Source organism: Cebus imitator, unplaced genomic scaffold (genome assembly GCF_001604975.1).
Source record: "Cebus imitator isolate Cc_AM_T3 unplaced genomic scaffold, Cebus_imitator-1.0 Scaffold49, whole genome shotgun sequence".
In the NCBI taxonomy this organism is placed as follows: domain Eukaryota; kingdom Metazoa; phylum Chordata; class Mammalia; order Primates; family Cebidae; genus Cebus; species Cebus imitator.
Window position 1 is genome coordinate 4,477,785 of NW_016107364.1, and position 18,568 is coordinate 4,496,352.

The following is an 18,568-nucleotide window of genomic DNA, read 5'->3' on the forward strand; positions in this document are numbered from 1 at the left end:
CTACAGAAAGAAAAAGGAGACAAGCCTGTCCTTCTTCCTCCTGGCGCCCTCACCCCTCTCATCTTCTCCAACTCCCTGGTTAAGAAAGAGGTTAAACACAAAGGAGAAAAAGTTTGCACATTTAGCAGGTGATATTTGTGGTTAACGCTTGACTTCAGATGAATACATTGTGAGTGGCAGGTATTTACATATCGGAGGACATAGTTATATGATCACTTTGGACTCCTTCTTTCTGACCAATTCTCTTTGACTGATGTCTTAAGACAAGTCTTGTGACAGCTCTAGGTTCCATCTCCCTGATATGCCGCCTGGATGGCAGGTTCTTTCAAGATGGTTTCAGCAGTGACCACTTGGCTTGTAGGTAACTTATACGTTATTGCCCAACCAAGATGTGGCAGTACAGCATTGACTCAGTGTTTCCTGCACACTTCTACCGCCATCACAGGCTTCTCCATCCAGACTCTAGCCTGTGAAATTTTTCTAGTGAGAAGTGGGCACCATTCCCTTTGCTTGTAGGCTTCTAAACTCTAGGGCATGAACTCTCTAGCTCCACTGTTCCACTGCAGTTTTGTGATACTGGTTCTCTTAGAGAATCCCTAGCCAGGATAAAAATGCGTCTACTCTAAGACTTTGGAAATTTCCATTTTCCATTTAATAAAGGCCACTGGAAAGTTAAAAGTAAAATTTAAAGCAGAAACTCAGTCACTTAAATTTTACCCAATAGTTGTTTTTAGAATTTTAGGAGGTTCTTCCCCGCTATTTTGCTCGCCAATAAAGTTTTCATTAAATTTTGAGGCAACAGGAAAAATTAAATTTTGCTGTATTCATAATAATTATACTTCTTTCATGACTGTTTTAGCAGCTAAAAGAGATAAAGCATAAATGATTTTAAAAGATTTTTGCCTATTATTATCTTCCTAGTGTAGCACTAAGCATTCACGACCACATGTTCTTTAACAAATTTAAACTGTTGCTTATTGTCAACAGAAAGTAAATAAAATAAATGATCATTTTTTGTGTGTGTCCCCAGCTACTGTTCAGAACTGAGTATCAAGGGGAAGGTCTACTGAGCATGAAATGAAGAATCTGAATCCCAGTCTGAGTAAAAAGAAGCAATGCAGAATTTAAAGTTGCAAAGAGTGGGTCTGGATATTAGCTCTCCAGTTATCAGTTGTATCAATGTGCACAAGCTACTTAACTCCTTCAAAATTCGAATGGTTCATCTATGAAACAGGAATACAGGAAAAACGATATAATTTTGTTCTGGAAAATCAAGGAATAAATGTTCCTAAAAGCAGTTTTAATGGAACAGTGAATAATTCTACAGTTTTAAAATATTACAGCTGCAACAGTCTTGGATGACGTAAAGTTCTATGCATCACCTTCATAAATGGAGGCCTACGGGGCTGAACTACTCCTAAGGTCACATGGACAACTTCTTGAACCAGGGCCTAGCTTTGAAAGTGAGATAACTTTCCCTTATTTCAGTAAATCTTGTTTGCCTCTAAAATGCTTATTTCTTTTTACTCTTGTCACATAAAAGATACAGGCACCCTTCCTAAGATATAGAGTATAAATAGAGTAATATTATCTACATGAAAGGAACGGGAAAATGGGAAGAGACAAACTTTTCCTGTGATCCAAATTTCCAAGCATATTTAAGGCACCTTATAAGTTTTTTGTCTTAAATTTAGCTAAAGCCCTTTGTGTTTACCATAATTAGATTTTGTTTTTCTGCTACTCCTGGAGAACAGGGGCAGACTTCATATTCACCGCTTCCAGTGCCTAATATACAGCAGGTACACAACGAACATCCAGTTAATGAATCAATGTACTGTAGGAGCTAAAGGACAGTGCGATGCTCTCGGTCAGTTGCTTCTGCCTCTCTGTAGCTTGACTTATGATCTAGAAATATATTCTCTATGTTTAATTCCTTTGAAACCAGCATGGTTTTCAGTCTTTGGGAGTTCTCATTTAAAATGCAGACTGCCCTAGACGGAGTGAATAAAAGTGCTCATTACATAAAATTCCTCATCCTTAAGGATTGGTTGATAGGGATATTCTACAGTGAGGACACTAGCTCAGAATAATATCTGCTTGACTGAGACACCAGATAAGATTCTGAGATAAGAACTGAGGATAAGGGAAGCCTGGCAGGCAAGTGGGGAGGTGCCAAAAGGGAAGCTACCCATGGGCTCACCACAATTCCCTTCTCCATTTGCTACATGTGGGCAGTTATTTGATCCAGACCAGGACCCTCATCCACATGATCAGAGCACGGATTAAAGGCAAACGAACACTGCAATAAACAAATGCCTGAGTGCCAGTCAAATGTCTCCCATTTCAAGGATCATCCTTCCAATGATATGAGCAATAGGAGAGCCATTACTGAAGATGGTTTATAAAGATCTTAAAAAGTTGCCCAGTAGCCTAGAGAAATTTTCCACAAATTATGCATTATATAACCGAACAAGAAATTTGAATTTGCTCCAACAGGAAATTCAGAGATTAGAAAAAAAAAAGGAAGAGCTTCTTGGAAATTATATTCTTAGACTTAACCAACAATTCCGATAAAAGGTTTTGGCTAATTGAAGTTTAAAGTAAGGTGAAGTAAGGCAAATTTCCTAGTGAGACCAGTCAGTATTTGTTTTAAGGATTCGGGTAGAACAACTGACATTGGAAATGATCACAATAGTACAATAAAGAAAATCATGTGTACCTTTATGCCTTTCAGAAACAGATCAAGAAAGCTCCTTTTTTGTTAACCAGCCTCATGAAACTAGTTACTGCCATAATTCAGAAAAAACACAAGTCCCTATGTAAGAGAAGGCTGCAAGCATGAGACACAAGAAAAACTCTTTCCTTACCTTGAATCATAAAGTGTATTTTTACGGTCAGTCCACCTATCCCCAAAGAAAAACTGATGCCAATTGGTAACTTGCTAAGATTGTTTGTAAGGAAAGAAGCCAACACTGAAAACAATGCAAAAATTCCAAAGTACACAATGTTGTGTTCTAATTTGCTTAGATAAGAACATTAGCTCGAACTCATATAATGTTCTATGTTAATACATGGATGTTTTATTAGCTGGAGTTTTGTACTTAGTTCTCCAATAAGCTCCCCTCTTCACCTTTGCTGGCCATTATTCTCGTTTCAGCTCTAAATATCTGACATGCTCACAAAGATATCTCATTGGTATGTCTCCTGCAACATCTTTAAAAGTAAAAAGAACATTTTCTATTCTTTTATTTTCCAGCAAAAGATATGACATTAACCAATCACCAAATTACTAAGTGCAGCAGCCACCATCATTTCTACTTCTCTTTCTCAACAGACAGACTTCATCTCATGAATTTTATTGATACCAAGTTTATTCTTTCACTACACTGCCACAGACACTACTGTGATATTGCTTCTAACATTTCTTGCTTGAATCATTTTAATCATCTTATTTTTTCTATTCCTTTATTGTCTCTCTACTCAGTTCATCATCCACATTCTGATAAATCGCACCCTTACAACAGAGGTCTCAAACATCACTATCCAATTTAAAACATTAAATTACTTCCCACATTTTCTAAAATTATGTGTGAATCACTTGCATGGTTTCCAGAGTTGTTCATAATCTGAATCAGATGATTACTTCAGTCTTATCTAACCTCCTCTCATTCCAAAGTTACACACCTACTTTTCAAATGGTCTTGACTACCTGATATGCATCCACAGATTTTTTCATATCTGGTGTCTCATTCATTCTACATGCTTTATTTCATTTTATTCATTTATTCATTCATTGACTTATTTAGGTAGTTATTCAGGTAAATTTCATTAGACATCAACTACTGCAAAACACTGATGAGGCACTGGAAATTTAAAGATGTAAACCAAATTTGTTGGGTTTTGTTTGTTTGTTTGTCAAGAAGCTTGGTGTCCATACAGAGAAAGAACGTTTGACTGCAGTGTGCTTCACAAGCATGTGATGGAGCTGTGGCTACGTGAGCACGCCGCACACCTCATCCATCCTGAGGACACAGTGAGGGCTCTGTGGGAAGCACCACTCCAGCACAGGTCTCATGTCACATCAAGTGTTGCTTGCTTCTCCTCCAGGTGCACTCCACATTACGCACATGCCATGGTGCTCACCCAACTGGGCATGAACACACAGTAAGCTCAAGAGCAGATGCCACATCTCAACCATTCACACATCTCAAAATGTAGCATACAGGTAATAATTTAATGACCAATTATGGGTCAATAACTTGTTGAATGAATCTATGAAATGGTGAAGCACAGGTTTCAATGTGGTCTTATGTGACCACATGTGAAGTAGTGTCAATAGCCAGCCTGTGTCATTCGGCAGCAAAATCCATAATGCTATCTGTCAAGTGCTAATCCCATGAGGAATCTGAAGGTCTGAGGGATTAAGTCAGTTGCTGCTTCTCAAAGTCATTGCCAGAAACTGGCTGAGCCAGAATTCCACCTCCGACAACCTAGCACTGTAATCTAACTATATCTCATGAAACTATTATATATATATAAAATACAATATAGAAAAATGATACATGATAGTGATATTTAATATTATATGAAATTTTAAAATATAAGTTTACGCAAACATGAAAAACTGAAGACCTACACAAACAGACCACAACAATGATCTGGCATATGCTAAGTATCTCTCAAAACAACTGAGCATCGTGTAACATATATTAATGGCAAAACTCAAAATAAATTTGTTTTAATGGAATGTGTAGAGTGAAGTATGGCCCCAAATGATCAGCAATATTTTACCCTTCTGGGGAAGTATAGGTTACAGTGAAAATAACTTGAAACCATTGAGAAACTTTTCTAGAACATGGTATAAAAGTCTATTTAGTCCAAACCATGCACTAAATGTGAGATACTGTGAACAACAGAGCAAATCACATTTTTATAACCATTTCATCTTAAATTAAGAGTTGGCCCGTATGGTGTATTACTTTGCAGTCTAGAAGAGAAAATACACATTGTTGTTAGAATAGAAAGCTATTTCCAATTCAAGCAAGACCCTGAAAAGTCTAGCACAATGAACATAAATGTCAGCGCTGGCATGTCTAACAGGAAACTAAATACCCTATCTATTCATATGATCACTACATATCTCCTACACTGAAGGCTCTTCAATAGTTCAGATGGAAATTATATCTGGATTATTTTCTAGAAAACGTGAGAGGAAACCAAGAAAGTAAAGACTGGGACTGATTGGGTCAAAATACAGGACATTGATTCAGAGCCTAGGGGAGGAGCAAGCAGGAGAGCATGAGAGGAGCCTCAGAGTTGTCAATAAGGGGCGCAGCCCCTGCTTTGGTAAGTGAAAGAAAAAATAAAAAGGACAAAATTGAAGTGCTGTCAAAGGCAAAACAGTTGCAAACAGAAAATAAGCATAGTTGTATTTTTTTAATAATCCTTTTCTTTTTATTTAAAATTGAGATCCAAATGCTACTTGAGAATAATTATTAAGAGAAAGTCATGTGCACATGCTAAAAAGCTAGAAATAATTATCCCACCAGTTAAACTATTATTCACAACAGCAGATCTCTGCAAGGCCAATTCATTTTGTGCCCATGGAAATCCTGTGTTTTAGATGTTACTTATCATTGCCATGGCAACCCTCATCTATGCCTTCTTATTTCATCAGGACAGCCACTGGCCATTCCACAAATTCTACTTTGTCTGCCCGCCAAATCTGCCAAAGGAAATACGCATTCCTTTCAGACTGCAGGGACAAACAAAACGGAGTTCGGGGAATGTTTTAAGGTAGCACTGGTTTCTGTATCACACCTGTAAAACTGCATTTCTCTCTGAATTGCTTACAGAAAACTCTTGGGGCTTTGAAGTGTACATTTCTGAAGAAAAGTTCCCAGGGAATAGAACAATCTTCTGACTTTGGGTATGATGAATAGAAAACAGAAGAGAAGTGACATATTTATGACTAATATATCCTCCTGCTTTAAAAAGTCAGCTACGGTTCTTTTGTAGGCACATGCCCTGCTGATTGTGAATAGTCATACTTGATTGTAATCACTCTGTGATTCCTGGGGTGGTATAGTGGAAGTAAGGTGTTTGAAGTAGCTGGAAAGGGAAAATGCCATGAGGACACACTGAAGCAGAATTTCAAGCAAGTCAGCAGAGCTGTGGAATGGTGGGAAGCTAGCCAGCTGAGCAAGTGAGAACAGACAGCATAGCTCTTTTGAAGCAAAGGCATCAGGCAAATATGCCATGAAGAGGCAGAGCCTTAAAGAGTGCCAGGTTCTACAAATAGCTATTATGGCCACAAACAAAAATGCCACTGTCCCATCCATATCTCTGGAAAGGATTGCAAGTTATTCCACTGGGGTTTTAGCCATATTTATGCATAAAGATGACATTCATATGAAATCAAATGATATAAAAAGACATACACATGCAGCTATCTAGATATAGATTTTTAATTTATGTGTTGGAAAGTCCAGAAAGGAAAACTGTACCTGGTGCATTTGATACAAATCCTGTACCTAGTGCATTTGGAATGAAGGTATTTTCAAAGTTTGGACTGATAGACCCAAATTATTATGTTCTCCATCTATCCCACCAGTGAAACCTTACATCGTTTATTTATGTTCTGTATTACTTCTCAAATTTTACTGCATGTTTAAGAATTTTAGTTGCATGCTGTAATTAGTTTTATTTTGCTTCTGTGATGAACCACCAGTAATGTAGAGGCTTTATACAATACGAATTTATTATCATATAGTGCTGGAGATAAGAGGGCTGAAATGTATCTCACTGAGTTAAAATCATGGTTTTAGTAGAACTGTGTTCCTTACAGGCTCTAGGGGAGAATGTTTCCCTTGCCTTTTCAGCATCAAGAGATTCCCCATGTTTCATGGCTAATGGGCCCTTCAATATTCAAAGCCAAGGGTGATCATTTGAGTCTTTCTCACATTGTGAGTTCTGACATTGACACTTCGGCTTCCATGTTCCACACTGAAGGCTGCCTATATCACACTGAGCCCTCCCAAAAAAGCCAGGATAATGTCCCTATCATCAAGTCAACTTCATAACAACATTAATTTCCTTTTGCCATGTAACCTAATACATATACAGACTCCAGACTTAAAATGCAGACACCATTATGGGTCATGTTTCCTCCTACCAATCGAAAATCTGGCCACCAAGGTTTATATCAACTCTACAGATGAAATAAATTCACCCATCCCATGTTGCCCAAAAGTCGTAACAGCATAAACGCAAAGACCAAATTTCATCAGCTCAAAAGCCCCACATCACAGCATCTACATCATCAAAATCAGATATGAGTAAGGCCCTGGGCATGATCCACTCTGAGACACAATTTCTTTCAATCATAAAATATAAGAAATGTAAGAAATATGTTACCTACTCCACCCACAATGATGGGGCAGGCAAAGAATAACATCTACAGACATTCTAGCTCTAAATAAGAAAAAGCAGAATAATTTTTAAAAAAGAAAAAGAAAAAGAATAAAGAAATTCACCAGTTCCAAGCACTTTGGAAATACAGCTGACAAATTCCAGTTGGTTTCAAGGGCTTAGAATTGCACTCTGTCATTTGAGCTTGACTTTCTGGGCTTCAGTCCCCACTTTCTGGACTTGGGGTTCATGTCTTCTGAGTCAGCCTACTGATACAGTAGCACATGTCTGCAGGTGAGTGGTTATATCAGCATGTTTCTTGCCTGTAGGTGTTTGAAAGTTATGATGCCCTTTTCCTATTTCAACCTTTCTCTGTCTCCTTTAGTTCAAGATGGCAATGTTTTTGCTGATGTAACATTCTCAAGAATCATGTGTGTCTCCTGTGTATGTCCTCAGATTCACTCCATTAGCCAAAGATTTTCTTCACAGGATTTTTTTTTCTAGATAATCTCATCCTATTTTTGGCTTCTGCTGAGATGACTGACTGAAGAGCTTTATGAGTCACACTCCTAATCATTTCAAAGAACCTTTTGTGAGACTGAATTCTCTGATCTTTTGATCTTTCTAGGGGATCAGCAAAAAGTTGTCCAGCTCAGTTTATTCTCTAGGGCATAGTTTTCCAATCTCGCCCAAGAAGGCCTTAAATTTTAATTGACAATAAATTCCTTAAAGTTAAATATCCAAGTTCTGCTTTTTTAGTTATCCATATAACTCCAGGACGTAATTGTACTTAGCTTCCTGATTCAACATAGCAAAATTTCCCATTCCGTCAGTTTCCAAGCAAGTATCTCACTTTTCTGTTGAGCTCTCATCATCAGCACCTATAAACGTTATACTTCCACAAACAGTCTGTTTATGAAGATTCAGGTATTCCTTACGACATGCATGTTTTCTCTACCATGTTTCTCTCTTCTTTCTGTGCCCTTACTTCCAGAGTCAGTATTCATATTTCCACTAACAGTAGGTTTAAAGAAATATAGACTTTTTTCTAACATGCTTCTCAAAATTCTTCCAGCTTTTGCCAACTGCCTAATTCCAAAACTATTTCCAAGTTTTAAGGTTTTTGTTTTTTTTTTTTTAAATTGTTTTTTACAGTAGCATGTCATTTTAGGAAACAAAATCAGTATTTGTTTCTTATTTGCTGCTGTAACAAATTACCACAATTTAGAACCTTAATAAGCAATAAGAATTTATTTTTTTTTTACAGTAGCACTTCATTTTTAGGAAATAAAATCAGTATTAGTTTTTTATTTGCTGCTTTAACAAATCACCACAATTTAGAATCTTAATAAACAACGGGAATTTATTATCTCAGGTTCTCATGTTAGAAATCTGAATGGGTCTCACTGGACTAAAAATCGAGGCATTTGCAGGGCTGTGCTTCTCTTTTTGGAAGTTCTAGGGGACAAGTTATGCCTGGTCTGTTCAGTTCTAGAAGCTGTCCACATTCCTTAGCTTGCTGCCACTTCGTCCATCTTCAAATCCCACAATGGCAGCTGGAGTCTTTCTTATATCATATCACCCAACCCTGACCCTTCTGCCCTTATGATTACACTGGCCCCTCCCAGATAATCCAAGATAATCTCCCTCTGTTACAGCCAGCTAATTAACATTATTACAGTCTTCCACCTTCACGTCTCTTTGCCATAGAACCTGACATATTCATAGATTCCAGCAATTAGGACATAGACATCTTGGGGGGTGGGCACATTATCTGTGTACTACACATGACTTTTAGTTTGTAACAGACTATGAACTCACTGTATGAAAGCTAGGATCTTGTAGATACTATATCTCTACAGTGTTAGCATATTGGATCAGTAAACAGTTATTAAATAAATGTAAGTGGCTAATATGCCCTAGCAGAAATCAAGGTTTTCTGTGCATTCACTTTAAGAATATTAACAAGAGTTATACTTAAGTAGTTGTAATGGCATACAAATTCTAGCGTATAATAGAAAAAATGTTTTCATCAAGACAACATTATGGGTTCTTTATGATTCCTTGATTTAGTTTTCAAATAATTAAATAAAAATAAGCCTCAAATTGTCTGCAAACTGTTATGAAAGGAAACGTTTAAAAGAATAAATAGACTTGATAATATTTTCTTAGGAAAAATAAACAGGTCATTAGTAATTTAAAAGCATATGTCTTGAATACATAACGATGAGTTAAATGTTAGAGATCTCAGGAGATTTTACCTAGATGCATGGTAACTAAAGACATTCAGACACATGAGAGGTAAAAATGGAGATGGAGTACATGAATTACTTCTTTGTTTTGTTTTTGTCAGGTTTCTTGAGTTTTTCTCTTGTCAAATGATATAATTTCTCTTCCGGGAAACTTTGTGATGGACGTGGGTGCTGGTTATTTGATGATGGGATTCGGCACAGAGGTAATCTCATGACTGACCCAGTCAAGGCCTCTACCAGTGCATAAAACAACTTTTTGTACATTAGTCTACAGTCCCACTTATGGATGGAGCCCTGCTCTGGGGAGACTGAATGTGCATGGGATGAGCTCATTTCTCTTCCTCAACTAAGTGTCTTTCTTGCGTACTGCTGGGGTCAGCAGCCGTGGATAAAGGGATGGTGTGAGAGGTAAGCAAAATGAATTGGCGTCATGGGAAAGCGCCAAAGAGACCTGTGTGTTAGTGAGCAGGAAAATTCGTGGCAGATCTAGGAGAAATAAGCTGAAGTCTTCCCTTTGAGTGTTTAACATGTGAGCCACAACTTTCAACTAATGAGAGCATGGTACACACAGAAGACTATGTCAGTAATAATAGGTATTTGAGAAGAAAAGGAAATGAATCACATACTTCAGGCTCAGATGGGTTGAGAAGGCAGAATTTTATAACAGTGGTAGAGGAAGAGAAGAAAAAACATTGTTTCTTTGGACACTGAGAGTTGAAAAATATTTCAAACAACAATGAAAAGTTGAATTTTAAATTCATACACCATTATGGTGAAATGTGGATGATATAGTATTATCCCTTAATTAAATTTCTTAATATAACTGTACTAAAATTACTTGCAATATGTGATGTAATTAAAGGTATGATCTCAACACTTTGTAGAAGGTGTATCAGCACCATGCTTGTATAACTGATACATAAGCAGTAATTTAATATTTACAGATTACATCAACTCAGGTCACAGATTTTCTCTAGCCCTCTGGTTTCTCAATCTCTATGCAGAAAGGTTGGAGTAAATAAATTCCAAAGTCTTTCTAATCTAAGGAAAATATATATCAATAATGCAAATATATATAGGACCCCATGTGGTCCAATCTCAGATGTACCCTATTTAAAACATAGTCCCATGATTGGCCAATAAATAAACATAAACACAACTAAGTACTCCTGTCCACCTCTCCAGGAAATAAGATGAGGAAGACAATTTTAATTTTTTTCTTTATTTTATTTTGTTTTGAGATGGAGTCTCGCTCTGTTGCACAGGCTGGAGTCCAGTGGTATGATTTTGGCTCACTGCAACTTCTGCATCCTGGGTTCAAGCGATTCTCCTGCCTCAGCCTCCCGAGTAGCTGGGGCTACAGGTACACACCACTATGCCCGGCTAATCTTCTGTACTTTTAGTAGAGATCGGATTTCACTATGTTAGCCACAATGATCTCAATCTCCTGACCTTGTGATCCACCCACCTTAGCCTCTCAAAGTGCTGGGATTACAGGCATGAGCCACCACGCAGGCCGGAAGACAACCTTTCTGTATAGGAAACTTCTTAAAAATCTTCCTTTTCCTTTGCCACTGCTTTCAATATTCTCTGCACAGATGGGAGCTAATCCTGGAAATTTTCTCTCCCACTCTCAGCTTTTCTGAACACCCACCTAGACCAAACAAGATTTCTGTCTCTCTCTTCATTCCTCATCCCTCCTCCTGAGCCCACTATTATACAGATAAAATCAGCCAAGTTATGAGCTGACTGGGAAAGTGAGAGATGGAAGAAATCACCTTCATATGAATATCCTGTTTATTCAAACATATCAGCACATTGATAATTTTTCTTTCTTTCTTTCCTTCTTTTTTTTTTTTTTTTTTTTTTTTTTTTTTTTTTTTTTTTTTTTTTTTTTTTTTTTTTTTTTTTTTTTTTTTTTTTTTTTTGACAGTGTCTCGCTCTGTTGCCCAGGCTGGAGTGCAGTGGCATGATCTTGGCTCACTGCAACCTCTGTCTCCCAGGTTCAAGCAATTCTATTTTATTTATTTATTTATTTATTTTGGTAGAGACAGGATTTCACCATGTTGGCCAGGCTGGTCTCAAACTCCAGACCTCAGGTGATCCACCCACCTCAGCCTCCCAAAGCACTGGGATTACAGGCATGAGCCACTGCGCCTGGCCACACATTAGTAATTTTCTTACTACTCTGATTCTCTGTGATTCTTAAGTTTTTAAATGCATTTCCTGAAAAATGTGCCTCAAGAATAAATGTAATTTTACTTTTAACCTTTTCCATTTAAGAGCCTCTTCTAGGGCTGAAATGAGAATATTTTGAGTCAGCAGTGTAAGTGCAATTTTAGCTTGATACAAAAGTAATTGTAGTTTTGCCATTAAAGGTAAAGGTAATGGCAAAACCACAAGGACTTTTGCATCAAGTCATAGTTAAAAAGACAACACATACTGACCTAAGTTTGTTGAATCTTTTATTATGTGAAAAAAAACCACAATCAAATCAAAGTTCTTCTTTTAGCCAGATATGGTGGCTCACGCCTGTAATTCTAGCAGTCAAAAGGCTGAGGTGGACGGATCACTTGGGTCAGAAGTTCAAGACTAGCCTGGCCAACATGGTGAAATCCCATCCCTACTAAAAATACAAAAATTAGCCAGGCATGGAGGCACACACCTGTAATTTCAGCTACTCGGGAGGCTGAGGCACAAGAATCACTTAAACCCGAGAGGCAGAAATAGCACCACTGCACTCCAGCCCGAGTGACACAGTAAGACTCTGTCTCAAAAAAAAAAAAAAAAAAAAAAAGTCCTTCTTTTAATCTTAGCCTTTAAAAATTTATATTATTTCATATTTCAGTGCAAAATTCAAATGAAACTTTGTTTAAAAGAAAAATCTATTTTGTTTTCTTTCTTACCAGAGCACCTATCAGAACTCTGATTATCTATGAAACTTTAGAAACTTTCAAAATGAACACATATACATTCACATTTCTGATCCAAAGAGGAAAAACACTGCACTGAATATTTCAAATAACATTAAATCCATGACAATATTTTATTGTAATAATGCATTTCATTTAATATGCATAGAAATCCTTTTAAAACACTCCATTTAAATCATAGCACTGCAGTGTATTCTTCCCTTCTCCTTTGAAGTCCGTCAAGCATGCAGCTTGAGAGGTGGCTAGGAGTTGGCCAGAGAGTTCCTAAAACACTTTGAGCTCCCCAGATGAAAGGTGCTATTTAAGTACAAAGTATCATAATAATTTCTATATATTTAATGACTCCACTCACTTCAATGTCAACGTCTAACTCAACCCTCACCTATTTGGTACTTTGAGGTATATTTCTTAAGTTCATTTTCTCCAGTAGGATGTGGGTAACTTTGTTCCTTAAAACTAGTACAGGAAAACTATCATCAAAAAAGGAAAATTTCATAAACATCCATTCTATGTCTGTAAATAACAGAAAATCTCCCCATTAGGAAGTAAACTATAAGACCAAGAAAAGATACCTGTCATTAAAGAGACTGGAAGGGTGACCTCCAGGAGCAGAGCATCTGAATGGCAGTGGGGTCATACCAGTAGAATGTGGAATACAGTAAATACTGTTACATTTTCTTCCTTATATTTTCAAGTGGAAAGAAAATTTATGCAAGAAGGCAGTTGGCTGCAGGGAAGTGTTATATTCTGCTCAAAAGGCATTCTTAGTTTGAGTAAAAAAGTCTGTGAAATATGGAAAATGGTATTCCCTCTTCTAAAAATCCACTAAAAAGTATCAAGTATAGTCTTTTCTGATCTTAGTGATTTTTTTGATCTTATATAATTTATCTATAAAAGTAATACCAAAATGTCTTATTATTTTCAAAAATTAAAGCATTAACAATAACGTTGAGTCAATTTTTACTCCATCTTGGCCCGTAAAATCCTCCTTGTTCCCCTCTTCCTGCTATCTCATACCTGAGGTCATCGTTACTGTTTCAAATTCCTGTACCACAACATATTTTCTAGTCATTTGATTTTCTTTGCCAAATTTGATTTAAAACTTGTCTAAAGACTATTTTGAAGTGAGAAAACAATATAATTCTAATACAATAAACACCTTTGATATGTCTTCTGTTTTTTTATTAAATTTTCTGAGTTATCAAATATTCTGTGGTGTAACTTTTAACATTCTCAGGGATTCTGCACTTATTTCTCTTTCTGAACTGCGATGGCATATTGCAGAGGAGAGTTCACTATACAGAAAGAAGACAGCTGTTCAGGGCATTTCCATGAGGTGCTCACAAGGCTTTGCACCTGCTAGCCCTTCTTTAAGCCTCACTCTTGCCCTTTGCAGACTCCAGGATTTGAACCAGCTCATTTTTCCTTGACTATTGCTCAATCTCACAATTCTCCTTATGCATGCTAGTCTATAATCCTAGGTGATTCATCACTGCACTGTGGACCTGGGTAATGACACAGTCTCTAAAAATAACCGTCAGCAAACCAAAAAGTGAGGATTCATAAAAATGTGCCAGGAGAAAAAGAAGGGCCTCCTTTAAGCCCGTTTCTGTGGTGTTCTCCTTGCATTGCCTCCCTATCCTCCACATCCATGCAGGACCTCCAGTTGGTCTCTTCCCATGTACCAGTGGGAATTCAGAAGCACGGCTATTGGGAATAGCAAGGGCTTCAGATTGAAAGGGTATTATTTTAAGCTCAGTAGAAAAGAAAGTTAGAGACTCAGATACAAGGAAATAGAAAAAATGTTGGAGATAAGAGTATATACAAATTAGTTTGCTAGTCAGGCAAGATGGAACCAGGGAGACTGGAAACTGGAATCCATGGCAGTGTGAGGGCTGAAGCACCATTGGAAGAAACAATCTGTGTTAGGAAGATTAATCATCAAAACTTTGGCTCCGTATTTGTGAAATATGCATATTATGCATCTAATCTTCAACATCTGGATTCTATACTCACTATGCAATGTTCTGATCATAATCTGCCCATCCATGTATGTTTGATGGCAGGAAGAAATGGGCTGTGTAATTCTAAGAATTCTTATAGAAAATGTATATGTGTATTTACCACGTGTATGTATGTATAAATATTACATATATATGTATAGTCATTCCTGTTAGCTTGGCAAATGTGATCCATTTCTAAGAGATGGGTAAACTCTCAATGTGTTGACATAAAGTTTCTGAGACTGTAAGTTTCTGAGACTGTGAGAGAATACATCTAGATTCCAGATTGTGATAAATTCATTAAAATAATAGAGACCGCCTGGCCTTTCTGCTGCTATTTCTGCCTTGATATATTCTATGACTGCAGTTAGAAGTAACTATAATCCCCACTTGGAAGTCTAGGCCCATCTAAACTAACTAAATCTCCTAAACTTAAAAAAAAATAGTCACAAGGTGTAAGTATGAATTTTGTGCACCCACCTAAAAATTTCAGGGAATTTTTTTTAAGTCTGAGACACTTGTTTTCCCAATAACCTATACCAAGCGTGCTTTGTCTTTAAAGAGCACATGATCAAACTAATAAAAACAACAGCTATTGATAGTTGAGATCGGACAGGCACTCAAAAGATTCGTAAATATGCATTGGTGAACTGTCTTTCAAACAATTCTGTGACATGCTTGGTATGAGTTTTATTTTATAATTAAAAATATTGAGGGATAGAACATAAATGACTATGTTCAAAGTTTACGTCATGCAAAGAAAAGCAAAGCCAGATCTGGTTCCAAAGGCAGTGCTCCTTGCAGCTGTCCAGGAGACCATCATCTCTCTATCTAAGATGACTTGGTAGGCAGAATTTCATCTCCAATGTGGGTCCACTGGGGAGTCCTGGAAATTCTCGCAATGCTTTATATCATAAATCATTAAACTGACTTGAGAAACTCTTCCTCCTTCAATTTCCCCAGGTCATGAGTTGAAGCACACTACTAAATAAAAATTAAGCCAAAATGACAACTAAAGCCTGCCTGGCCTCAAATTCCCTCAATAATTCTAAATTATTACTAATCCCTTCCCACTTCTTATTTCAATAAGTACTGGCTTCCTTAATTCTGCCTCTTTCTAAAGAATTGTAACAGTTATGTCACTCGGATTTATGTCATCTCAAATGGCCTTGGGCCACACAATGTCAACTTTTGCTGTCATGTAAGTTTTCCAAGTCTTTTTTTTTTATGGTACCACTTTTCCCTCTTATGCCAAATGTAGGTTTCTTCAGAAGTTTTGCTCTATTTGATCTGAGTGAAAACAGAAACTTCAGCCCATCCTTAACCTGTCCTAATTCATGGAAAAATCTCCTAGAGTTCCATTCAGATTCAGTCGTTCACAGCAATAAAATCTCCTTCTATAAAAGCAGTATGGTGGCTCTAAAGAAACAAAAAGCAAAGAAAAAAAAAACCCAGGGAGCAAAAAGGCTTTTTAAAACCTATAAGAACAGATTGAGTGCTACCATTTAGTCATCTCAAATAGAGCCAGAAACATGGATATCATTGCTTATGTTGATACAGCATGACAGTTGACACTATATTCATTGTGAAACCACAACTTTAAATCCAAGACATTATTTTCATGACCACCAAACTCAGAAAGAAAATATAACTTATGAAACCTAGACCATGCCATACGTCACTGCCTCTAGGTATAGGTTATATTCACAATTATCAGTTAAGAAAAGAATACATACCTTTCCATTTACAATTCTAGCACTAATCATCTGGCAGATAAAGTAAGCTAACATTTGTACCTTTTGGGAATGCTTCAAATTAGTTCAACTGTAGCACATAAAATACCCGTGATTTCTGTGAGTAATCCATTATTAGCAAAGCATAATTAAAACCACAGTCCTTTAGTGATATTATTAAAAACATTCCTAATGCTCAAAGCTAATATATATGCCACAGTTAATACTTGATTTAACATGCACCATAATGTCATAATGAAAGTCATCATTAACCTTATATTAATAATGTTTTAAATTTTAGTTTTTTAACAGAGTATCAAAGCCCTGTGTAGTTGTTACTTCTTTAACATGGAAGAGCAACTTCAAGAAAGTTTACATATATTTCAAATCCTCCTATTACCTATTACAACTCAAATAAAACAATACATATGAAGTGAAAAAAATCTAACTATATAAAAATGGGCTTTACATAATTTGAATAATTTTTCCATTTAAATTAATGCATGTGATGTTCTTGCAGTGAAAACAATGTGATAACCAGTTTTATGATAATGAATGATAACTCTTACTTAAGTGAGCCAGTCAACATCACAGACTCTTTTTTAATGCTAGCAAGTTAAAAGGAAAATTGAGATAGATCGCATAAACTGATTATCGCACACAATATCTGCGAGAGCTTGCAAATGAGTATTTGGCTGCTACAGGTCTCAGTTTTCCTTTCATCAAAATTCTTAAGAATTTGCATTTCTGAAAACAGATTAGACTACTTGGTAGTAGGATCTATTCGATTGAAACATGATAATTTTCAGAACAAATGAACTTCTAATTCAAGTTCCCCAAAGATAATTTTGGCAGATACATTTTATAATATTACAATTGCCTTTTCAAGTTTATTGAGTCTCTATGAATAATTAGTTTCCTTATCACAGACGGTCTCTCCAATTACACATTCCATCATAACGGAAGTCCACTTGACAGTGTTGCTGATGCCCATTTAGAGCCCTGAGTCACTACTCTTTACCTCTAGTGTAGGCTGTTTTAAGAAGGACATCTTTCCCTTTCAGAATTTATGTAGTGAAAATAAAAAGTAGGTTTGGTTTTAAATAGAACTTGAAAATTCTCTGAAAAATTATCATGTTGTCTTACAAATGACTTTGTACTATGAAGACAGAAAAATGAGGAAAAGAAAGAAACGGATTGTTTAAAAAAAGTCCTTACTTACCAGGTGTGAAATTGTATCGAGCTGAAAATCCCATGGATTCCAGCTCTCCATCAGCAAAAAATTTAATCCATAGAAATCTTCCACTGGATTTTATTACAGGTGGATTTTGTTGTCCACAGAAACGTCCAATTATTGGAGAAAAGCCAAAAGGTCCATCTCGAACTTCAATATGATCAAATTTGCACTCCCAAGAGGGTTCAATAGAGTACTTTTCATCAAAGTAAAGTTCAATGCACTGTCTTGGAGCGGCTGTAAAGAAGAAAGATTGTGTCGGGAAGGCCATTTCTTAAATCGTCAGGTTAATATTTTCTGATTCTATTTCAGATATTATCTGTTCATTTTCTAGCAAACTTTATGGATTATATGCATGGAAATACAAAAAAGCATTGATACTATTCTGCGGGATACAATTTTCATAAAAATGTTTAAGGAGTGAACCTTAAACCCGATGATGTTCCACAAAACATTATTCTGACACAAGATGATCATTCGATGTTTTGCGCAAGACTAACAAAGCACATTACTTTTATGAAAGGCTGTTAACTTGGGGTTAGAAGATCAAGGGACGTTTTTCTGTCTCTTTTCTCCTATTTCCAGGAGTACACAGGTTTGTAGTCACAAATCACTTGAGAATTGCTTGGCATAGAGTTATATTAAATACAATCATTCAAGTAGTCCCAGTCATGTGTTTAGATTAGATCCAAGTGCATATACAAGGATATTAAGAGTAATTTTTCTAGACCACAAAGCTGATCACTTCACCCTGAGATTTAAACCTCAGCAGCTGGCCCATGATCAATGCATTCAACACACATGCTGACCCATTAAGAACATCTTGCTTCCAAGGCCCTATCCCCTCACAGGCATCCCAAGCTCAGACCACTTCAAACACGTCTTGCATTCTAAGAAAGTATGCTCTTTCAGACTTTCATGGATTTTCTTACTTTCTTGAATATCTGCATACCCACTGTTACCTCCTCTTTACACAGGAAAGACTTTCTTTTTTATTCCTTTT

General features: G+C 36.6%; 1 protein-coding gene across 6 annotated transcripts in view; it reads right to left on the reverse strand.

Moving 5' to 3' along the window:
* Positions 1-18,568, reverse strand: part of NETO1 (neuropilin and tolloid like 1) — a 114,975-nt gene that overhangs the window by 88,014 nt on the left and 8,393 nt on the right. For 5 of the 6 annotated variants that reach the window (XM_037738136.1, XM_017527535.2, XM_017527534.2 and 2 more), the window contains exon 4: positions 17,554-17,802. In XM_037738136.1, coding sequence (XP_037594064.1) covers positions 17,554-17,802 — 249 coding nt within the window. Of the gene's footprint in view, positions 1-2,206; positions 2,317-17,553; positions 17,803-18,568 lie in introns of those variants that run through there. The other variant, XM_037738138.1, reaches the window with a different exon arrangement.